The sequence below is a fragment of the Trachypithecus francoisi genome, unplaced genomic scaffold (assembly GCF_009764315.1).
Source record: "Trachypithecus francoisi isolate TF-2019V2 unplaced genomic scaffold, Tfra_2.0 Lachesis_group14, whole genome shotgun sequence".
NCBI classification, from domain to species: domain Eukaryota; kingdom Metazoa; phylum Chordata; class Mammalia; order Primates; family Cercopithecidae; genus Trachypithecus; species Trachypithecus francoisi.
In genome coordinates, this window is record NW_022681459.1 from 39704312 (window position 1) to 39729011 (window position 24700).

General features: G+C 46.0%; 1 protein-coding gene across 5 annotated transcripts in view; it reads right to left on the reverse strand.

Moving 5' to 3' along the window:
• Positions 1–24700, reverse strand: part of PI4KA (phosphatidylinositol 4-kinase alpha) — a 150377-nt gene that overhangs the window by 95938 nt on the left and 29739 nt on the right. For all 5 annotated transcript variants that reach the window (XR_004442559.1, XR_004442560.1, XR_004442558.1 and 2 more), the window contains exons 4-14: positions 24488–24576; positions 20401–20473; positions 19492–19751; positions 18323–18389; positions 12656–12804; positions 10240–10305; positions 6603–6699; positions 4180–4371; positions 3521–3621; positions 2098–2227; positions 155–287 (exon numbers count right to left, since the gene is read on the reverse strand). Coding sequence is in view for 1 of the 5 variants with exons in the window: in XM_033234040.1 (XP_033089931.1) it covers positions 155–287; positions 2098–2227; positions 3521–3621; positions 4180–4371; positions 6603–6699; positions 10240–10305; positions 12656–12804; positions 18323–18389; positions 19492–19751; positions 20401–20473; positions 24488–24576 (1357 nt within the window). In the remaining 4 variants the exon portion in view is untranslated. The remainder of the gene's footprint in view (positions 1–154; positions 288–2097; positions 2228–3520; positions 3622–4179; positions 4372–6602; positions 6700–10239; positions 10306–12655; positions 12805–18322; positions 18390–19491; positions 19752–20400; positions 20474–24487; positions 24577–24700) is intronic.

Here is a 24700-nt window from a genome sequence, read left to right on the forward strand (position 1 = left end):
GAGGTAGCAGTGAGCCGAGATTGTGCCACTGCATTCTAGTCTGGGCAACAGGGAGAGACTCAATCTCAAAAAAAAAAGTATAAATGTCTCTTATTTTGTAATAACTCGCTCTCTGGAGCACTGCTGTCTACTCGCCACTTGCCCGGCTTCCCACCTGCAGATGTTGTCAATAGCGATGTCTCGGAGCTGCTCGTACATGGAGGGCTGGCTCTTCTTACCCGATATGACGTTCAGGGTTGACTCGGAATGTTCATTGGTCACACTGATTTTTATATCATTGCCAGCAACTGAAAGTAAAAAATTCAAATATATAGCTGGTTAAGCCTATCATTTACCAGCACCTTCTTTGTAATTCAAAAACCAAGATGATATGCTGATTATTTATAAAAGCAAAATGATCACTCTAAAAACATCTGACCCAAATATTTCAGAAACAGAAGAGTCTAAGACCAACAGGAAATAGTATGTTTAAATCAAAAGGAAGAATACTCAGGTTACAAAGTGATAAATATAGAAAACCAGCAATTTCTCAATAAACTGTTCAAAAGTACTGATGACCAACCACCAAAGGCACCCCTGAGGGCAAGCGAGACATGGCCCAGGGGTTGGAGTTATCTCACTAACGTGGACAAAGCCTGGAAGGGTCGGGGACGCTTGGGAGAGCAGGGACCTTAGAGCCTGAGAGAACCTTCCCCGCTATGAGGTCCAGGAAAGTCTTGTTTTTTGTTTGTTTGTTTTTGAGATAGGGTCTTGCTCTGTCACCCAGGCTGGAGTGCAGCGGCGCTATCACAGCTCACTGCATCCTCAACCTCCTGGGCTCAAGGCATCCTACAGCTTCAGCCTCCCGAGTAGCTAGGACTACAGATGAGCACCATCATGCCTGGTTAAATCTTTGAACTGCTCTGAGTTTAAGTCTTCATCTGAAGGGAAAGATAAAAACAGCTGAGACAGGAGAATTGCTGAGGCAGAGGTTGCAGTGAGCTGAGATCGCGCCATTGCGTTCCCACCCCAGGCAACAGTGCAAGACTCTGTTAAAAAAAAAAGAAAAAATGTGGCCGGGCGCGGTGGCTCAAGCCTGTAATCCCAGCACTTTGGGAGGTCGAGACGGGCGGATCACGAGGTCAGGAGATCGAGACCATCCTGGCTAATACGGTGAAACCCCGTCTCTACTAAAAAAATACAAAAAACTAGCCGGGTGCGGTGGCGGGCGCCTGTAGTCCCAGCTACTCCGCAGGCTGAGGCAGGAGAATGGCGGGAACTCGGGAGGCGGAGCTTGCAGTGAGCTGAGATCTGGCCACTGCACTCAGCCTGGGCGACAGAGCGAGACTCCGTCTCAAAAAAAAAGAAAAAATGTATACACAGTCTGGGTGCAGTGGCTCACGCCTGTAATCCCAGCACTTTGGGAGGCTGAGGCAGGTAGATCACAAGGTTAGGAGATTGAGACTATCCTGGCTAACATGGTGAAACCCAGTCTCTACTAAAAATACACAAAAAACTAGCCGGGCGAGGTGGCGGGCGCCTGTAGTCCCAGCTACTCGGGAGGCTGAGGCAGAAGAATGGCGTGAACCTGGGAGGCAGAGCTTGCAGTGAGCCGAGATCGCGCCACTGCACTCCAGCCTGGGCGACTGAGCAAGATTCTGTCTCAGAAAAAAAAAAAACCAAAAAAAAACGGCCACTTTCATGAGACTGTGGGTAATAGGGTGATACTACATCAGAGCCAGTAGCACACAGTAGGTGTTTAATTAATTAATGTTAATTACTGTTTCATCATACGTGGAAACATCATAATCCATTCTTGCACGGGTAGCAGGGACTGGGCCCCTGGCCAAGTGTTTGGGGCACACAGGATTTGCATTTCAGACTTCCACAGTGAGAGATGTCGAAAAGAAAACAGGACTTGAAGGGGCTTTTGGTGGTAACGTGAATACAGGATGAGAGAAGACCAGGGAGGAAAGGCCTGGAGCTTCGAGGGGACGCAGAGGGAAAGACAGAAGGAAAGGTGTGGCGAAGGAATGTGCCCAGGTACAGTCATGAAACCTGTGTGGGGCTCACACAGTCCCTTTCTCAGGGCCTGAAGGGCACACGGTCTGTTATTACCTGTGTGGTACTGACTGTGGTACTTGTAGAGCTTCACCAGAACTGGAGACGGGATGACCAGGAAGTCTCGCAAGGACGGTGTCACAGAGTGTACCACCACCGGGAACCTCTCGCACAGGCGGCCCAAACCCTGCAACACACCATCAACCTGTCACATGTCCCCTGGTGTGGGACCATCTGAGTAGGCCCTGAGCAGGGAGATGCTCAACCCTTCAGTACCCAAGTTTGACCCAAAACTTCCAAGGTCAGAGCTCCCACAGGCCACCTGCCCAGGACATAAAAAGACAGGGAAGGGATGGTGCTGGTTCTCCTCCGCCTATAGGGGACATCAACTACTGTTTTTTTGTTTTGATTTTGAGACGGGGTCTTGCTCTGTCACCTAGGCTGGAGTGCAGTGGCACGATCACAGCTCATTGCAGCCTTGACTTACTGGACTTAAGCAATGCTCCCACCTCAGCCTCCTGAGTAGTTGGGACTATAGGCACACACCATCATCCCTAACATTCTAATTTTTTAAATTTTTTGTAGAGATGGGGTCTCACTACGTTGCCCAGGCTGGTCTTGGGCTCAAGCGGCCCTCCTACCTCTGCCTCCCAAAGTATTGGGATTACAGGCGTGAGCCACCGTACCTGGCCACAGGATATAGATTGTTAAAGTGTGCTCATCTCTTTGGGAAGCAAACTAAAGAAGAAAGGGGCAAAATGGAATTTTTTTTTTTTTTTTTTGAGACAGAGTCTGGCTCTGTCGCCCAGGCTGGAGTGCAGTGGCCGGATCTCAGCTCACTGCAAGCTCCGCCCCCCGGGTTTACGCCATTCTCCTGCCTCAGCCTCCCGAGTAGATGGGACTACAGGCGCCCGCCACCTTGCCCGGCTAGTTTTTTTGTATTTTTTAGTAGAGACGGGGTTTCACTGTGTTAGCCAGGATGGTCTTGATCTCCTGACCTCATGATCCGCCCGTCTCGGCCTCCCAAAGTGCTGGGATTACAGGCTTGAGCCACCGCGCCCGGCCCGGAATTTTTAAACAATGGCAGGTGTGGAGTTAGTGCGATTGTGACAAGGTAAGAGTCTCGGCAGAGCAGAGCTAGCACTGTGGGTGTCAGAGGACGTCCCCTTGCGTGGCCCCATGGCACATGTCAACAGTCCTTCCCCAATAGACCTTGGGAATGGCCCCACAGCCTCACAACAAATGAGAACTGAAGCTAGCTGCACCCAGATGCCACTTGCAGAAAGCCCTGGTATTCTGTAGGGGGCAGCCCACACTTAGTGATGAACTGTGCACAGCAGGCACTGGTTAACACTTCTAAAGACAGAATCCACATGGTCTCCACTGCTGGTGTGCCCAACATAGCCTGAATAGCAACAGCGTGACCAGAGGGAAGCCCTACAGATGGGATTTGAGCCTCTCTGGGTTCAGGGAGACTGACCTGCAGACAGCAGATCAGCAGGGGCAAGTGAGCAATGATGACTTTGCTGGACGTCTTGGACTGCAGCTTCTCAGATAGCTTGATGCAAAGGTTTTCTGCACCTTAATTCAAAACCAGAAGCGGAGATGAGTGATCAGCACAGGCCAGTCTTTCTAACACACTTACCCAACAAGTAAGCATAGAATTTAATAAAATCCCAGCAACATACTTTAGGCAGGGCTTATTCATACTGAGAGGTCACACAGTGTGTGACTCTCTCTCCTCCACTGGCCCTAAGCCCCCTCGTCCCCGCAATGGTCCATTCCACAGGAAAACTTCCCATTTTACTCCTCCCCTAGAAAAACACTTCACCTGAAGGCACTGAGCTTCCATGTCACCACAGAAAAACCTAAAGAACCAGCGAGATGCAGCAGAGAGCACACACGGGCCCTGAGGCCACGGGCATCCCCATCCTCCCAGGTCCAGCAGGACAGGACACCAGATGTACAGAGCACAGCAGGGGCTGATGCTTCACTCTGCACGTGCCCAGGAGGTCTACTGCAACTGCCCCTGCTAGTAACAGAGCCAAGCATTCTAGAAGTCGTTTGGGGAAACCTGTGGGAAGAAAGCCTCTGGGGCACGCCTGGAGCTCACATGAGAGGCAAGGCAGTCTGTCTCACCCTGCTCGTCCTTCACGGCCCACACCATGAGGTCCACACAAGCCGCATTAGCCTGGCAGCGCAATTTGAGGGGGCTCAGCTCATTGTGGATCCGGTCTGCGTCATGTAGAATCTTCTGGAGCTCCCCCTGGCTTGTGTTGAACTGCTCCAGCACAAAATCATGGATCTCCTTCACAAAAGAGGTCGAGAGGTCTGCAGGAAAAGAGTGTGGCATCACAGCTAGGAACAAAACTACAGTAGAACACAGGCAATGCTGGCAGCAGCTACAGTCTTCCCCTTTTAACAAAAACCCCAGAAAAGTAGCATTTGCTACTGGCCACTGTGGGTCCAAGAATGCCCACTGGAAAGAAGTTGGATAGAAGTGCACAGCTGTCCTCCACATGCACATAACCTGGCAGTCAGAGGAAATGATAATTTCCCGGGGACATTACAGCCATGCTTTGTTTTAAGCAGTCAATGTACTAAAACTTGAATACATGAAACATATAAATTGGGAAGTACCGTCCCTGGAACTACTTCCACTGACAATATGAGATACTTCTGTGATTTTTTTTTTCTTTTAAGAGAAAAGTTGTCAGGGCCAGGTGCGGTGGCTCACACCTGTAATCCCAGCACTTTGGGAGGCCGAGACGGGCGGATCACGAGGTCAGGAGATCGAGACCATCCTGGCTAACACGGTGAAACCCCGTCTCTACTAAAAAATACAAAACACTAGCCGGGCGAGGTGGCGGGCGCCTGTAGTCCCAGCTACTCGGGAGGCTGAGGCAGGAGAATGGCATGAACCTGGGAGGCGGAGCTTGCAGTGAGCCGAGATGGCGCCACTGCACGCCAGCCTGGGCGACACAGCGAGACTCCATCTCAAAAAAAAAAAAAAAAAAAAGAAAAAGAAAAGGGTTGTCAGAGAAGGGGAAAAATTGGTTGCAGCCTTGAGAAGAGAATTATCTGGATCTTCAGAGCACTCACCCTGAGTTTGAGAGACTTTTCAAACTCTCATCCCCAGGGCGTGGAAATTCAGGAGAGCCACGATGATGCCCACAAGTCGCCCCAGCCAAGGCAGCCAGCGACACACAGCATGAGTGGGGAGGGCAGGGGCAATCCCTGATGCCCCTTCTTAGGGAGTCTCAACCCTTGCTGTGGCCCCAGATGACTCAGCTTTCGAGGAATGTTCAGAATCAGATTAGGAAAGTGGTTACTAAATTTTGGTATATCTTCCTGATAAAATATTACGTGCTCATCAAAACTTATGCTTACAAAGAACACTCAACAGTGTGAGGGGAGAGCATAGGAAAAACATTTTGTAAAATGCGTAAAAGATTGTTTCCTAACTTCTGGGAAAGAAAAAATCATGAACGAGGGACTAGAAGAAAATGCTAAATTGTTGTGTGTGCATGTTAACTATTAAGCTATTGTCTCCAGTTGGGTGCAGTGGCTAACACCTGTAATTCCAGCACTTTGGGAGACCAAGGGGGGGGGGGGGGTGGATCATTTGAGGCCAGGAGTTCAAGACCAGCCTGGCCAACCTGGTGAAACCCCATCTCTACTAAAAATACAAAAATTAGGCAGACATGGTGGCACACACCTGTAATCTCAGCTACTTGGGAGGCTAAGGCACGAGAGAATAGCTTGAGCCCGGGAGGCAGAAGTTGCAGTGACCCCAGATCATGCTAATGCACTCCAGCCTGGGTGACAGAGCAAGATACCGTCTATTTAAAAAAAAAAAAAAAAAAAAAAAAGCTAGTATCTCTATGTTGAGAGATTACATGTATTACAAGTGCTTCATTTTCTTTTTTTTAATTTTTTTGAGATGGAGTCTCACTCTGTCACACAGGCTAGAGTGCAGTGGCACGATCTGGGCTTAGTGCAACCTCCACCTCCCGAGTTCAAGCAATCCTCCTGCCTCAGCCTCCTGTGTAGCTGGGATTACAGGTGCATGCCACCGCGCCTGGCTAACTTTTTTTGTTATTTTTAGTAGAGACAGGGTTTCACCCTGTTTGGCAAGGCTGGTTTCGAACTCCTGACCTCAAGTGATCCGCCCATCTTAGCCTCCCAAAGTGTTGGGATTACAGGCGTAAGCCACCACGCCCGGCCTCTTTTTTTATTTTCTAAAATATCTAAATGGTATGTAAAACTATATCTGTGCTTAGTGTGCTTAGGACAATATAACATGCACATTTTAGAAAAACACCTTAGGAAATAAACTCAGCAAAGGAGCCGTCACTGATGGTACCAGGGTTGCAGGATCATGGAAAGATTTTTTAAATTTGCTTTTTTCCCAAAATTCCAGTAACATAACCACATTGCTCATATGTGTTTTTAAGTGGCCCCAGCAGAAAGTGAGTACCAGTCTGCAACCACTAGCATGTGACAGTGGCCTGGGAGTCAGTCTTGCTGTACTCACAAACACACGGGCAAACTGTCCTCACCCTTCATGTAGTACAGAGTGTCGCGCAGCATCTTGAACATGGTCAGGTAGAGGGGGTCACTGAAGGAAGTGTAGTAGAGATCAGCACTGGGGTTGGCCTGCAGGGAAGGCAGACACACATGACTACAGAACAGAAACTCCCTTCTGCCCACCCTTTGCCTTCACAGCAAGGCCCTGCGGAATGGTGATTCATGACTTAGCATTCTAAATGAAGTAACTGTTTATCACGACTCATCACTTGGACACTTTACTGTCTTCATCCTCATAAGCATCGGATCAAGGAAAACAGGAGGCTCATGCAGTCCAGAGATGCCTGCGGGGGAGCAGCCATCTGCACCCTAGTAGGAACCTCCTTGCTGTGGCTGAAGCTCGCCATCTTTGGCCATCATTGGCCCAAACAGGGACATGGGAAGTGGTGAAGGAGGAAGACTAACGAAGGCCACCAGAGTAAGGGATCCACACTGTCCATCATCCCAAGGATAGACATTACAGCCAGGACACCTTCAGATACAATTCATGTTTTGTAATTAAAACGCATTTTAAATTATTCTTTAGGAATCTATTTGAAATGCAGCACTATTCTTCTTCTGAAAAAAAAAAAAAATTCGCACAACGTCTAATGAGTTAAGAAAGATAATAGTCCAGTCTGGGGGCAGTGGCTCATGCCTGCAATCCCAGCACTTGGGGAGGCCAAGGCGGGTGGATCACCTGAGGTCAGGAGTTTGAGATCAGCCTGACCAACATGGAGAAACCCTGTCTCTACTAAAAATACAAAACTAGTCAGGCGTGGTGGCGCATGCCTGTAATCCCAGCTACTTGGGAGGCTGAGGCAGGAGAATCGCTTGAACCTGAGAAGCAGAGGTTGCAGTGAGCCGAGATGGTGCCATTGCACTCCAGCCTGGGCAACAAGAGCAAAACTCCATCTCAAAAAAAAAAAAAAAAAAAAAGGCTGGGTGCAGTGGCTCTCACCTGTAATCCCAGCACTTTGGGAGGCCAAGGCGGGTGGACCACGAAATCAGGAGTTCAAGACCAGCCTGTCCAACATGGTGACACCCCGACCAGCCTGTCCAACATGGTGACACTCCATCTCTACTAAAAATACAAAAAATTAGCCAGGCATGGTGGCTACCCAGCTGGTAATCCCAGCTATCAAGGAGGCTGAGGCAGAAGAATTGCTTGAATTTGGGAGGCAGAGGTTGCAGTGAGCCAAGATCACGTCACCACACTCCACCCTGGGTGACAGAGCGAGACTCTGTCTCAAAAAATAAAAAAAAAAAAGACAACAGTCCTTAACTTCTATACATTCCCAGTTGAGTAGGATGGAAAATTATGGTTTATTATAACTCTTGTTTTTTTTCTTTTTTTTTTTTTTCAGAGATAGGGTCTCACTCTGTACCCCAGGCTGGAGTGCAATGGTATGATCACAGCTCACTGCAGCCTTGAACTCCTGGGCTCAAGTGATCCTCCTGCCTCAGCCTCCTGAGAAGCAGGGACTACAGGCATGTACCACCATGCCCAACTAATATTATAATTCTTGACAAGTGTAAAAGTGCTCTGCAAATATAGCAAATCTTTAAGGGGCCAGAAGCTGGCCAGTGGGACGGGACATGCAGTGTAAGGTTGACAGAGGGTGAGTGAGCAAGTGGAGAAAAGAAGAATCATGTGGAGAGTGTGAGAGTCATGCCAGTTCCCAGGAGGGCACTGACAGGAAGAGCTGGGGTTGATAGCACTGCAATGATGGCTTTACAGACAACGTCTGGTGGTCTTCACAGGGCATAAATGGAAAAACGAGACTGCAAGAGGTTAAAGCAGTTCAGGGCTTTGACTCTGGGAGTCCAGACAACACGAGTGTTAAGCTTTGGAGCCTTGGAGACCAATCATCCAAAGCCCACAGCCGGGCTCCATCACTCACGAGCTACGTAAATAAAGTTCCTTAGCTAAGACTCCGTTTCCCCATGTGTAAACTGGGGATTGTTGTGAGATTCAAGGAGTGAGTGAGTAGAGTTCTGGTACGTAATAAGCATGTAATAATTGGTAGTGATTATTACACTGGTTATGGATAATGATTAGTATATTGCAGACTCTAGGTCAAGATTACAAGAAACTGTTTTTTAAGCTAAGAAACCATTTCTTAAAATGGATGTTTATGCTAAAGTACAAATTACAAAACAAAAAATACCAGAAACTGCCCTGGTTCAATGAGGAGGAGGGTCCCAGAGGAGAAGTGCAGGCCCAATAAGTCTCCAGTTGTCTAACTGCCCAGCCCAGCTCTCGCCCTGGTCCTCCTAATCTTTCCTCAATCACAAATGATCACACACTGATGATGGAAAACAAAAGGCCTCTAAGACCACAAGTTCAGTCTACAGTGAGCGAGTGAGAGAGCTAAAGCTCAGGCCAATGGGCAGAACGACAACCTGCAAAAGAGTTGAAAACAAGGTAGGAACTGCCCAGATGCAACTTGGGGAGTTAACAAGAACTCTGTTACTTAATCAAGAACCAACCCAGACCAAACCACAGCCAGCACATCCATCTCACATCTGCGACAGCTTGCTAGCAGGGGTGCGAAGCAGGAAGAGACATGTCTACAGCACATGAAGGGCCCTGGTAGTTCCTTCCCTGCTTCATACCTGAGCCCCAGGTACAGTGGTATCAGGCACTGTGCGTCTTATAATCAGGTAAGAGAAGGAACACCAGGCTTAAACAAGGAATCTGGGTCCGGGACATACCAATGGCAATAATTAGCCTGGCAAATGACAACCTGTCTGCATCCTAACCCTCAAGAGGGGCCTGACCCAAATGTTCCCTGAGATTCTGAGACCTCTCAGCACCAATGTAATGATTTCATAAATAATGCTGTAGGCCTTGATTCCAAATACATTAAAGACAAAAGTTCCAGCCAGGCATGGTGGCTCACACCTGTAATCCCAGCACCTTGGGAGGCAGAGGTGGGCGGATCACGAGGTCAGGAGACCAAGACCATTCTGGATAACATGGTAAAACCAACCTCTACTAAAAAAACCAAAAAATTTAGCTGGGCGTGGCAGCGGGCACCTGCAGTCCCAGCTACTTGGGAGGCTGAGGCAGGAGAATGGTGTGAACCTGGGAGGCAGAGCTTGCAGTGAGCCCAGATCGCGCCACTGTACTCCAGCCTGGGCAACAGAGTGAGACTGTCTCAAAAAAAAAAGTTACCTAGTTACACACTCCTTACACTTAAAAACCAGGGCTTGCATATGCCTAGAAAATGCAGCTGAGCCCAGAGGAGCAGCTTTGTAAGCACCAAAGGAGCAACGAAGATAAAAGAGTAGGAGAGACCCAGGCCAGACTCCCAGCTCCCACAATAACTACGTGATGTGGGCATGTTGGTGAGTTCTCCCTGAAACTCTATCTTCTGTCTGTGAAATGGAGATGTTGGCTGCCAGTCAGAGGCACCAAGAGGTGATGATTTTAAAAGAGCATGCAACAGTACCCAGCACAGACCAAGCCCTCAGTGGCAGGTGGATTGTTACCACATAAACAAGGGAAGTGAAAACACTGCAAAACTCCTTCCACTCTAGCCCCCGTTCAAACTCTTCCTGCTTTCTCTACGCACATGTTTAAGTCAGGCTGATCTCATGGTAATGCCCTCAGAAGCAACATACCTCCATCACACTGGCTACAATGGCATCCAAGGATTTGAGAACAGGCTCCTCAACGATCTTCTTCACCTACCAAGGAAACAGAACCTTATGAAGCAACTGACATACACAGAGACAGGAATGCTAGCTCCTTCTACCAAAAACCCATGACAAACTCACATGGTGAAAAATGTGATGCAGATAAAGGCCAATAAATACAAATTATGGCTATGTATTAAACTATATGCACAAAATGCCTTTAATTCTGAAGTCACTTGGGACTGCTTTCCTACCTTAGATAGCAATGACATAAAAACAAAGGAAAAAAGCCAAACTTCCTCAAATTTGTTGACATGAGATTTCCATTTCCAGGATGTACAGACCTCAGGCCTTGCCGCCATTTCACCCACTCGTGGTTAACAAGCACAGTTGAGTGACATCCTCCTGCAATCCCCTCCCAGACATCAAGGACACCCTCACAGCCAGTCCTTGGAGCTGATGGCACCTCCCTCCTCCCCAGGCCAGATACACTGGCTCTTCTACAACTGCTTAGGTACTCAAACTAGAGCTCACATTTTAAATTTTCAATAGAAGCAATTATTTTCACCTGTTCTCTGTACAGCATTTAGTGTAGGAATGAACTGTTCTGTCAACTTCAGAAACACCAAAAAAAAAAAAAAAAAAAAAACTGCCCATATCCACAACTGTAGTATTTGATGAAGGTCATTTCCAAACTGTACAGATAATGATAAACATGCTAGGAAAAGAAATGAAAAACCACCTAAAAGAAAACCTAGGCCGGGCGTGGTGGCTCACACCTGTAATCCCAGCACTTTGGGAGGCCAAGGTGGGCGATTAATGAGGTCAGGAAATCGAGACCATCCTGGCTAACACAGTGAAACCCCGTCTCTACTAAAAATACAAAAAATTAGCCAGGCGTGGTGGCAGGCGCCTGGAGTCCCAGCTACTCGGGAGGCTGAGGCAGGAGAAGGGCATGAACCCGAGAGGCGGAGCTTGCAGCGAGCCGAGATCGTGCCACTGCACTCCAGCCTAGGCGACAGGGCGAGGCTCCATCTCAAAAAAAAAGAAAACCTAAACTTGAAAAAAGTTAAAATATACTGCAAAAAATAACACCCCAAGAAAGGATGTGAAACAGTCAGTCTTCAGTTAGAATTTCTGACATGGTACTGGGAACAGCCATCTGTGAAGGTCATGGCTCTACCAGGCCACCATTCTGTCTGGGGCACTGACACTGAGAAGCAGTTTGGGGTTAGTTTTCCTTCTTGACAGCAACTTCAAAAACATCCTAGCCTATTTAGCAATTCATTATGGCTCCATCCTCATTAATTATTACCTATGTTGTAATGTCTTCTTACATCTTCAGCCTAAAGCCATTCTCTGAGGGATTTCTATTCACACTCCACATAGCAGGGAGGTAGACACTCTTCAGTACTTGCTCCATGCTATCCAAATTGTTGTCATTGTTCTCATGTTGGCTAGGCTAGTCTTCTAACTCCTGACCAGCAAGTCCAATCTTGAGAGTCTGGCCTTGATGACATCATCACCCAATACCCATTCAAATCTGTCTTGAACCATCCTAGCTTGATTGTAACAACTTCAGGGCCCCTGGATCTTTATTTTTCAATTTTTTGGGGGATGGAGTCTCATCACTCTGTTGCCCAGGCTGGAGTGCAGTGGTGCAATCTCGGCTCACTGCAACCTACACCTCCAAAGTTTAAGTGATCCTCCTAACTCTGCCTCCTGAGTAGCTGGAATTACAGGGATCTGTCACCATGTGCAGATAAAGTTTTGTGTTTTCTAGTAGAGATGGGATTTCACCACGTCGGCTAGGCTAGTCTTCTAACTCCTGACCTCAAGTGATCCACCCACTTTGGCCTCCCAAACTTGAGATTACAGGCATGAGCCATGGCATCCAACCGGGGTCCCTGAATCTGACCAAAGCTCTGGCCGTTTAAGGATTCCAACAATGGCACTGGTGTTTTCTCTGGTATCACCCTAAAGGTCATCCAAAGGTACACAAATATGAAAAAGTCAGGTTTTGTATTAACCCAAAGAGCCACCCCTTAGAGGAAGTCAAGCCCAGGAAAAGCACTGGGCTTGGAGTCAGAATCCCTGGACTGGATGCAGCCCAGCTGCCGGCCTACATATCCATGATGTGTTTGACACCGATTTCCTGACCTCCAAATGGGGATGCATGGGTGCCTCCCCAACATGGTTGCTCAAGGATTAAATGAGAAACTAGGGCACAATGATTCATGAATGTTACTCTACTTCCTTCATTAATCTGCAAGTTTATGACTATTAAATGGTACTCTGAAACACTGGTACTCTGAGTTTTTCTTTTAAAAATACAAGCTTTCACCACTAGCAATTTTACTGACATATCCATAGTCTGTTCATCCATCAGTTCTTTGCTTACCAAGTTTAAGAGTTCCCGAAGCATTTCCAATGGAATGTTAAACTCCTTATATGTGACGCCGTTGAAAAGGGGAGAGACGGAGAAACTGGAGCTGATGGTTGAAAAGTAGTACTCAGGCTCTAGGGCAGTCCCATCGGGCAAGCAGGAGGCTGGTGGGAGATCAAGCTGGAAACTCAGCCATGGTCACGGGCAACTAGGATACTTCCTCAAGCTGACTCCTCCAATAACCAACAAAGGTGCAGATTTTGCTTTTATTTATATCCCAATTCTCTGCGTGTTTTTAAATTAACAACTAAAGGGTAGATTGCAAATCCTTGGGGACTGATGCCCCTCACCTGTGTCTTTCAGGCAAAGACTCAGATATGATGGTCCTAATATTTCCATCTTAGACAATATAACTTAATACGTGGGAAGTGAAAAAATAATTATACCTTTTTTATTTTTTTTATTTTTATTTTTTTTGAGACGGAGTCTCGCTCTGTTGCCCAGGCTGGAGTGCAGTAGTGCGATCTCAGTTCACTGCAACCTCTGCCTCCCAGGTTCAAGCAATTCTCCTGCCTCAGCCTTCCAAGTAGCTGGAATAACAGATGCCCGTCACCACACCCAGGTAATTTTTTGTATTTTTAGTACAGACAGTGTTTCGCCATGTTGACCAGGCTGGTCTCAAACTCCTGACCTCAAGTGATCCACCTGTCTCAGCCTCCCAAAGTGCTGGGATTACAAGCGTGAGCCACCATGCCCAGCCGAATTATACCTTTTTAAAGGTGAAGAGATATGAAAGCTTGAGGTCTACAGGGCCTGAGATATTTTCTCACCAAAATTAGAATAAAAAACGCACACTACTAGAACTTTCAAAATCAGAGCAACTAAGTGAAATACACCTGTCACTAAAAGACAACTACTGTACGATCCCACTTATTTGAGGAACTCAAATCATACATAGAACGGTAGCTGTCGGCCGGGCGCGGTGGCTCAAGCCTGTAATCCCAGCACTTTGGGAGGCCAAGACGGGCGGATCACGAGGTCAGGAGATCGAGACCATCCTGGTGAACATGGTGAAACCCTGTCTCTACTAAAAAAACATAAAAAACTAGCCGGGCAAGGTGGCGAGTGCCTGTAGTCCCAGCTACTCGGAAGGCTGAGGCAGGAGAATGGCGTAAACCCGGGAGGCGGAGCTTGCAGGGAGCTGAGATCCGGTCACTGCACTCCAGCCTGGGCGACAGAGCGAGACTCCGACTCAAAAAAACAAAACAAAACAAAACAAAAAACAGTAGCTGTCAGGAACTGGGGGGAAGGGAAATGGGGAATTATTATTTAATGTATAGTTTCAGTTTCACAAGATGAAAAGAGTTTTTGAGATGAACTGTGGTGATAGTTGCACAATATTATAAATGTATTCAATACCACTGAACTATACATTTAAAAATAATTAAGGCCAAGCATGGCGGCTCATGCCTGTAATCCCAGAACTTTCAAAGGCTGAGGTGGGAGGATTGCATGAGTCCAGGAATTCAAGACCAGCCTGGGCAATATAGAGAAATCCTGTCTCTACAAAAAAAACGAAAATTAGCCGGATACGGCAGTGTGTGCCTATAGTCCCAGCTACTCAGGAAGCTGGGGCAGGAGGGGTGCTTGAGCCTGGGAGGTTGAGGCTACAGTGGAGCTATGAATTTGTCACCGCACTCCAGTCTGGGTAACAGAGTAAAATCCTCTCTTAAAAAAAAAAAAAATGAGTTAGCAAATTTTATGTTATGTGTATTTTACCACAATAAAAAAATTGAAGGAAAAAAATCAACAAAAATAGTCATTCAGTCATTTGACGTTTAATAAATACGAACCCAGGCCCAATGCAGTGGCTCACACATGTAATCCCAGCACTTTGGGAGGCTGAGTTGGGAAGATTGCCTCAGCTCAGGAGTTTAAGAACAGCCTGGGCAACATGACGAGACCCTGTCTCTATATAAATAAAATTTTTAAAAATTAAAATAAAAATATAATAAATAGGAACCCAAAAGCTTATAATTGTTTGAAAATCAATTATTTAAAAACTATAATAGAAAACTATGAGGCTGGGCACGGTGGCTCATGCCTGTAATCCCAGCACTTTGGGAGGCCGAGGTGGGCAGATCACAAGGTCAAGAGATCAAGATCATCCTGGCCAACATAGTGAAATGCCGTCCCTACTAAAAATACAAAAATTAGCTGGGTGTGGTGGCACATGCTTGTAATCCCAGCTACTCGGGAGGCTGAGGAAGGAGAATCGCTTAAATCTGGGAGGCAGAGGTTGCAGTGAGCCAAGATGGCGCCACTGCACTCCAGCTTGGTGACAGAGGGAGACTCCATCTCAAAAAAAACTATGATTGAAAAACAGATGAATTTGTAACATTTTCATAAGACAGACAATATCAATTCATAAAGAAGTAAATACTAAATGTTATGACTTTTTCAAGCACTAGAGAACAGACTCAAAGAGTTGAGTTTAGCCCCAGTTGTGTCAAAGCTGGTGTCTAATAGCTGGCAGCGCACTGCCAATCTGTCTAAAGATGGACGCAAATCAGCAACTTACAGCAGAAAGGATGGGCAACAATACCACTGGGAGCCGAGACGCCAAGAGGCCAACATAAGAAATGGCCACGGAAAGAGGGAACAATTGAGGAAAGAAGGGAGGGAGAAAACAGCCAGATTAAAAAGGGTAGGTAAGGAAGAAGGGAAGGTTGTGATTATCGGGCACTTCTCAGAAAGACACCATGAAATAAGGGCTAAGTCCTGTGTGGCTGAACCCCACAGAGGGCACAGATGATGGCAAAAGACAGGGGCTGCAGGAACTAGGGACCTAACATTTGGGATTTATGGAGGGGGTGTCACTGAAACTAGTTTTGATTTTGTTTTTTTTCCTGTGAGACAAGAGTCTCACTCTGTTGCCCAGGCTGGAGTGCAGTGTCATCATGTCGGCTCACTGCAACCTGCGTCTTCCAGGTTCAAGCGACTCTCAAGGCTATCTCCCGAGCAGCTGGGATTATAGGTGTGTGCCACCGCGCCCGGCTAATTTTTCTATTTTTAGTAGAGACGGGGTTTCACCATGTTGGTCAGGCTGGTCTCGAACTCCTAGCCTCAAGTGATCCGCCTGTCCCAAAGTGCTGGGATTACAGGCATTAGCCACTGTGCCCAGCCTGAAAGTTTTTAAGCAGGAAAATAAGTGATCAAATTTGTGCTATTAAAAATAATTCTTATCGCTGGGCGCAGTGGCTCAAGCCTGTAATCCCAGCACTTTGGGGACTGAGGCAGGCGGATCATGAGGTCAGGAGATGGAGACCATCCTGGCTAACATGGTGAAACCCCATGTCTACTAAAAATACAAAAAAATTAGCCGGGCGTAGGTGGTGCATGCCTGTAACAGTCCCAGCTACTTGGGAGGCTGAGGCAGGGGAATGACATAAAACCTGGGAGACAGAGCTTGCAGTGAGCCAAGACCATGCCACTGCACTCCAGCCTGGGAGACAGAGTGACATTCCGTCTCAAATAAAAAAAAAAAAAAAAAAAATTATTTATTTATTTATTTATTTTTTTTTTTTTTAAGGGTCTCAGTATGTTACCCAGGCTGGTCTCAAACTCCTGGGCTCAAGCAATCCTCCCACCTGGGCCTCCCAAAGTGCTGGAACTACAGGCGTGAGCCACCTCTCCTGGCCTAAAAATAATTATTAAAAACTAAATTCTTACAGCAGTTTGGAAGAGGGCCTGGGAAGGGAGACAGAAGGACCGGCTGTAAGAAAAGTCTGAGTATGTGGTGTTACATACCTTAAGTCCCAGCTACTTGAAAGGCCAAGGCCACAGGATGGCTATGACTGTACCCCTGCACTCCAGCCTGGGTGTCAGAGCAAGATCCCAACTCAAAAAAAAAAAAGTCCAAGCAAAACAGGAAGTCTGAGAGGAAACTCGGAAGGCACAGTGTCTGCTGCTGTCTGTCCTACAGTGAGACGCTTCAGAGAGCAGGGCTCGCTTGCCTGGTCATCACCACAGGCAAAGTGGGCGGCAGCCAGGTCTGATGGAGAGATGCGTGGGGATCTCACAGTCAGCCACACTACTGTGCTCCTATGCCACTTACTGGATGTGCTCAAACTGGGGCAGCTGTCAAGGAGAGGAGCCCTCACCACAGAGGGTGGACGACGAGCTGTTTACCAGGAAAAGGGAAGCCTCCAAGAGTACATCATGGCCATCCTAAAATGCCCCAAAGGCAGACAGGTGGCAGTGAGATTTTCAGAGCCTGGAGGAATACATTCTACACTTAAACAAGGAGTTGTCTCTAAGAGGTACAACTCTGAGTGGCTGAAATTAGCCCATATATTCTAACATATATATTGAATGTAACCTGTTACATTCTCACAAATCTAAGAGATGGAAAGCTTCCTACATTTATCTAAGCCCAGATATTCCCTTTTTCCTTCAAAATTCCCCTCACATCTCTCAGAATTGTCTTGAGACATGCTCTTTTAGCAAACAGCATCATTCAAAAATGGAGAGACTATACTGAAGCATGGAATTCTGCCTTCCCCATTTCCTATCCCTTAATCTGGGTCTTACTTCCATCAAGGATAAGGTAGAAGTAATTTTAACATGTGTCTGACATGGCACAGGGTAGTCACATGAATCCAATTTAGTAAATTATGTAAAAGTACTTTGTGAACAGCAGAGCTCTATAAAAAGTAGTAATAGGCTGGGTGTGGTGGTTCACACCTGCAATCCTAGCACTTTGAGAGACTGAGGCAGGCTTGAGCCCAGGAGTTCTGGACCAGCCTGGGCAACATGACAAAACCCCATCTCTACAAAAAATGCACAAGTTAGTGGGCATTGTGGAGGGTGCCTGTAGTCTTAGCTACTTGGGAGGCTGAGGTAGGAGGATTACTTGAGTCCAGGAGGTTGAAGCTGCGGTGAGCCGTGATGGTGCCGCTGCACTCCAGCTAGGGAGGCAGAGTGAGACTCTGTCTCAAAAAAAAAAAAAAAAAGTAGTAATAGTAGTATTACTACATTCTTCAATATTATCTACATACTTAATGTCATTTAAAAAAAATGTCCAGCCAGGTGTGGCGGCTCATGCATGTAATCCTAGCACTCTGGAAGGCCGAAATGGGTGGATCACTTGAGGTAACAAGTTCGAGACCAGCCTGGCCAACATGGTGAAACCCTGTCTCTACTAAAAATACAAAAATTAGCTGAGCATGGTGGTGTGTGCCTATAGTCCCAGCTACTTGGGAGGCTGAGGCAAAAGAATTGCTTGAACCCAGGAGACAGGACCTGCAGTGAGCCGAGATTACACCATTGCACTCCAGCCTGGACAACAGAGCCAGACACCATCTTAGAAAAAGAAAAGAAATATCCACCATTAGCACTTCCACCTGAAAAGGAAATTTTACAGGTTAAAGTGCAAGAATTCTGATGGCAGGTATGTAGGGGTAAGCTATTTTCTGTACTTTTCTCTATATATAAAATATTTGAAAATTAAATTCTAGAAAACTTAAATGAAAACAGAAAATAAATGCTTTCTAAAAGCTTGGCACTCTAGGTCCATCCATGACAACAGAGTTAGTATCAGCATCTTTAATATCACAAGAAGTCACTGTCAGCCTGTTCTCCAAGTACTAGGTCAATATTCTTGGGAGAGGTAAAGCCCACCTTCAAAGTAGTGAAAGGCGGATCCTCCAGGGGAACTGGGAGGGGGCATGCCACGTTCAGGGCTGACCTGAAACACACAACCACAGTTACAGATCAGAAAAGACCAGTGAGACCTCTGGCAGATTTGTCTTAGACTTCAAGCCCTGGTTGAAGCTCATTTCCTTCCTAAAGCCCAACACAGCTACAGCATTCTCTACTACATACTGTATCACTAAATTCTTCGTGTTTAGCCATATATTTGACACTTGATTACTGAGTTCAATTGTCCTCAGTGTTTTGTGTTTTTGCCTTTTCTCCATGAGTCAATTATATACTTCTTAAGGGCACCAACTGTCTTCCAGGCAAAATAGAATTTGGCACCCAACTGCTATGAAACACATACTTTACGACTATGAAATCACTTATAAATCTTATGTTGGGGACTAGCCTCAACACCACCCATAGGGTATTTGAAGTTTGGTGGCGACAAAGGAATGAGAAGAGACAAGTTAAGAGTTTTATTAAAGGTGGCAGCCAGGGGGCCAGAGCAAATCAGAGGCTGCAAAGGCCTAGAGTTTTGTTTTTTACACTATTTATTGAGTACAATCACTTAGATTTAAGAAGCAGATGTTTAGGGTGACACGGTGAAAGGGAGGTAGTGTGTCATATGTGTCATCTACAGTAGTGGCAGTTTAAATGAATTTTTTTATGTTTAAACAGTATATTTTTAACTTATTGGAGAGTAGTTAAGTGCGAGCATGCTTAACTAGGAGTCTGTATGTTTGGCCATATTTTAATGTTTTAATAATTTTAATGTATTAAATTAAACATTTAATAAAACATTAAAGGAGTGTTTTGTTTTTTTTTTAACACAGTGTTTACGGATAACAGAGTAGGTCCTGCTCAGAGTATGGGAACATAATGGCGATAAGAAGGCTTTTTTTTTAAAGGCCTTTTGTGGCTTTTTACACCTTATTGTTTTATATTTTTACGGCCAGTTTATACAGGCTCTCTATAAGCCTTTCCCCCAACATCTTAAGAGGGACAAGACAAGTCTGTATTAAAGAGAATTCTAGTGAAACATTTCACATTACTTAAGTTTACTCCAACTACAAAGAAGAGGGATTTTCTTTGCAGGGGAGCTTAACAGGGTCTTCTCCTCTGCTCTTTCCCCAGTAGCCCAGGCCCACCTGAGAGATGCTGGACACACTGCTGGTTTTCCTCTTCAGGGTACCCTCCTGACAGACAGTCAGCAGATTGCTGGGGAGGATGGAGCGGAAGTCATTAAAGGAACGCCTTCGAACACCTTCAAGCTCTTCTGGGACACGGAGGGAATGAGGAGGGATTTTTGGAAAGAGCTTTGAGAGGAGAGACTCTTCCATGTTGCTGTAACGCCCAAATGCTCGCGAGATTCCTATCAGGCATGGGATAGCATACTTGCAAAGGTATTCTAGAAGATCAAGTGAAAACGTTACAATATGAGAAAGTATCCTGACAGAGTCATATAGTAAGTACTAACTTGTAACATTGACTAAGATTTCACAATTCACCCACTAATAACTGTGAAGGTTCAAAATAAGCCACAATAATGAGGTCAACCGCAAGGGCTGGCCAGTGATATCTTCAAACTGTCATTAATAACTTCAGACTATGTCTTCAACACACCCAGCTGCTCTCTTTAGAAGGTCTTCATCTATTCATGGCACATCCAAATCAGTAACATAGCTAGGTCATATTATCAAGTACCTTGACTCTAGTTAATACATTTATTCCTCTTAGAAGCATATCAGTAGCTTTACAATACAGAAAAAATGACCTTTGGAAGTCAACTAATCTACCCACAGATGTTACAAGTGAAGAAACTGGGGCCCATAAGGGTGAAGTTACTTGTCCAAGGTGACCCAGCATCTACGTAGCAGAGCAATGCGCATGACCCCACGTGGTCTCTGAGGATACTTACACACAACAAATCAAACTAAAATAGGAAGGTTTTCTCCCGTCATATACATTAGGTACCCAACTACAGAAAAGACTGGAGAAAAGCAAGGCAAAGAGTAACCATAAAACCATTTTAAGAAAAACGTTAAGGATACTTGTACCTTTGTCTTGAATCTCCAAGGCCTGGCACATCCCCAAGAGGACATGCAAAACCTGCAAAAGCGCTTCTAAAATCTGCAATAGTCAAGGAAACAAGAAAACAAACAAACATAAACAAAATTAGGTAAATATCACAAAACTAAGTCAAAATTAGAAGGCACTTCAGACATTATCTTAACCAGCCCCATATCTGATACATCCCTCCACAACGACCGTGCCAAGTGGCCAACCAGCTGACTTTCCAGGGACAAAACCCTCACTCTCTGGGCTGGTTCAGAGTTCCTCCCAACACTGGGCCAATGTTGTCCTCCTGGGGCTTGTACCTACCAGCCCTTGGGGCTACTTTTTCCTCTATTAATATATTATGTAAACAGGTGCTAGGTCCCTAAATCTCTTTTCATGGGTAAACGCCCTAGTGCTTTTCAACCGTATTCTTCATGATCACAAATCCTTTAAAATGCTAATTGCCAGCTTCTGATTTTAAGGTAGTCCAGTTTTCTGTCTGGAAGTGTAGTGCTCAGAATAAAATACATTAACATCTGGGATGCTGGAACTCACCCAGCATACTCACCAAACTCATCATAGATTCTACACTTCTATGTATGTGACATTAGCTTTTCTGCAGCCACTTCACACTGCTATCTCAATGAGCTTATACGAATTTTTAATTTTTTAAATTTTTTTGAGATGAAGTTTCGCTCTTGTCGCCCAGGCTGGAGTGCAGTGGCATGATCTTGGCTCACTGCAACCTCCACCTCCCAGGTTCAAGCGATTCTCCTGACTAGTCTCCTGAGTAGCTGGGATTACAGGCGCACGCCACCATGACTGGCTAATTTTTTGTATTTTTAGTACAGATGGGGTTTTACCGTATTAGCCGGGCTGGTCTCAAACTCCTGACCTCAGGTGATCCACCTACCTCAGCCTCCCAAGTGCTGGGATACAGGCGTGAGCCACCACACCCAGCCCATAATTTTTTAAGTTAAGAATTGTTTTTTGTCCTGGTAGGGTGGCTCATGTCTAAAATCCCAGCTCTTTGGGAGGCTGAAGCGAGTGGATTAGTTGAACTCAAGAGTTCAAGACCAGCCTGGGCAAAGTATCGAAACCCTGTCTCTACAAAATATACAAAAATTAGCCAGGTGTGGTGGTGCGTGCCTGTGGTCTCAAATACTCAGGAGGCTGAGGTGTGAGGGTCACTTGAGACCGGAGGGCTGAGGATGGAGTGAGCCAAGATCAGTGCAGGGGTTCAATCAGAGTTTGAAGCTCACTGGTAGCCTCAAACTCCTGGACTCAAGCAATCCTCCTGCCTCAGCCTCTTGAATAGCTGGGATTACAGGCATGAGTCACTATGCCCAGCTAATTTTTATTTTTATTTTTGTAGGGATGGGTTTCGCTATGTTGCCCAAGCTGGTCTCAAACTCCTGGGCTCAAGTGATCCTCCTCCCTCAGCCTCCCAGAACTGGGGATTACTGGTGTGAGCCACCATGCATAACAACGAGCTTATAAATGAGGAAGATACCTTAGTCTTTTTTCACACCTGCTTCTCCTAAACTATGTAATCTCTACCAACGTAGTTGGTATTTTTTATCTTTCATCTATCCCTACAAAAACTCATGGTATTAGCTTTAGCTCATTGTACAAATCTGTGATTCCCAGCTTTGTGTGTTCTACAAATGAAATCAACTTGCTTTCCCGATCTTCAATTCACAGCACTAGCTTGTTTTGCTCCAATGATAGGAGGGTCTTGCTGGGCCGATACCTCACTGATCACCCTTTGGGACAGTCCTTCAGGCAGTTCTGCAAACCCTCCAAACCATTTGGCCCTCAGCCCATATAATTGGTCCAGGATGGCAGGAAAAGTGCTTGTCCAAGGCCTTTATGAAGATCCACTAGACTGCAACAACTTCATTTCTCTCAACCACTCTTCTTAGAAAACCCAGGCAGGCCGGGCGCGGTGGCTCAAGCCTGTAATCCCAGCACTTTGGGAGGCCGAGACGGGCGGATCACGAGGTCAGGAGATCGAGACCATCCTGGCTAATACGGTGAAACCCCGTCTCTACTAAAAATACAAAAACTAGCCGGGCGAGGTGGCGGGCGCCTGTAGCCCCAGCTACTTGGGAGGCTGAGGCAGGAGAATGGCGGAAACCCAGGAGGCGGAGCTTGCAGTGAGCTGAGATCTGGCCACTGCACTCCAGTCCGGGCGACAGAGCGAGACTCCGCCTCAAAAAAAAAAAAAAAAAAAAAAGAAAACCCAGGCAAAGAAAAAATGAAGTTGGTGTGACATGACTTGTTCATAACCAAGTCAAATCTCTTACATTTTCCTAATATTAAACAATGCTGAATAATCTATGAAAGCTTGAAAAGCAATACTTTTTCCATTTTATTTATTTATTTTATTTTATTTATTTATTTATTTTGAGACCAAGTCTCATTCTGTTGCGCAGGCTGGAGTGCAGTGGGCATGATCTCAGCTCGCTGCAACCTCTGCCTCCCGGGTTCAAGTGATTCTCATGCCTCAGCCTCCTGAGCAGCTGGGATTACAGGCTCCTGCCACCACACCTGGCTAATTTTTGCATTTTTAGTAGAGACGGGGTTTCTCCCTGTTGGCCAGGCTAGTCTCAAACTCCTAACCTCAGGTGATCCACCTGCCTCAGCATCCCAAAGTGCTGGGATTACAGGCCTGAGCCACCACACCCAGCCACATTTTCCACTAGTGTTGACCTCTTTATTCTGATAAATTATATTCACAGAAAAGCCTTTAATGTTCAACTTTTAAATAAAAACACATAATTCTAACATATTTAATTATATATTTAGCCAACCTATAAATAAATGAAGAATCTAAGTTAGTCAAAATACATCACTAACTGGGAACATTTAGAATGCAGACAAGCACCTAGGCACTGCTTGGAAGAACCTAGAATAGCAGCATACAAAAACTAACTTTCTAAGCAATAAATCTAAGAAGAAGTTGTATGATTATATTCTTTGCTTAAAGAAGAGGAAAGTATGGCCGGGGGCGGTGGCTCAAGCCTGTAATCCCAGCACTTTGGGAGGCCGAGACGGGTGGATCACGAGGTCAGGAGATCGAGACCATCCTGGCTAACATGGTGAAACCCTGTCTCTACTAAAAATACAAAAACTAGCCGGGCAAGGTGGCGGGCGCCTGTAGTCCCAGCTACTCGGGAGGCTGAGGCAGGAGAATGGCGTAAACCCGGGAGGCGGAGCTTGCAGTGAGCTGAGATCCGGCCACTGCACCACTCCAGCCCGGGCGACAGAGCGAGACTCCGCCTCAAAAAAAAAAAAAAGAAGAGGAAAGTATGAAATACATGTTTGTAACATTTCTATCAAAATTAACAAAATCTAAAGAAAGTCTGTGCCCTTAAAGATAAAAGCTTCAGCTACCTAGAAGACTCTCTTCTAGCTGGGTACACTGGCTCACACCTATAATCCCAGCACTCTGGGAGGTCAAGGTAGGAGGATCGCTTGAGGCCCGGAGTTCAAGACCAGCCTGGGCAACATGGCCAAATCTCGTCTCTACAAAAAATACGAAACAAATTAGCCGGCATGATGGTGCACACCTATAGTCTCAGCTACTTGGGAGTCTGAGGAGGGAGGCTGGCTTGAGGAAGAAGGTGGAGGTTGCAGTGAGACAAGGTCACGCCACTGCACTCCAGCCTGGAAGACAGAGCAAGACTCTGTCTCAAAAAAACAAAAGAAAAGAAAATGATCTTCTATGAATGACTTCAATCCCCAACAAAGAGCAAGAAAAATTAGCTGCCTCTGCCTTTTTCTGCTGCCTACCTTACACGACTTTCTGAAAAGCTGAAAGGGACAGTGCTGCTCATGTCTCTGCAGCGCCTGCCCTTCATTAGAAAAAAGAAAAAGAAAAAAAAGAAAAGTTGAATAAGACTCATGAGATCCTAAAGAGTACTGAAAGACCTAAACATGTCTTAGGTCTGCTATGAACAGGATGAAACAGATAAATTACAAAAAGCAATCTGGTCACATTTCACATTTTTAAAATCTTTTCATCACTTTGCGACTCTATTCAATCTAATAGAAATGCACACCAAATCAACACACACTTACCTCATCCCTGAGTGAAGGATCCCTATATGCTACATCAGACAGTAGAGTTACCAAGCAGAAGCTGAAGCTCTCTGCAACTGGGAGGGCACCTGGAAGATGTAAAAACAGTAATCAGATAACCAGGAACCAGATACTGGGTCACACCTCTGGCCATCCAACTCAGTATGTTTCCTCTCACCATGACCTGCCAAGGGACCAGTTTACAGCAGCTCC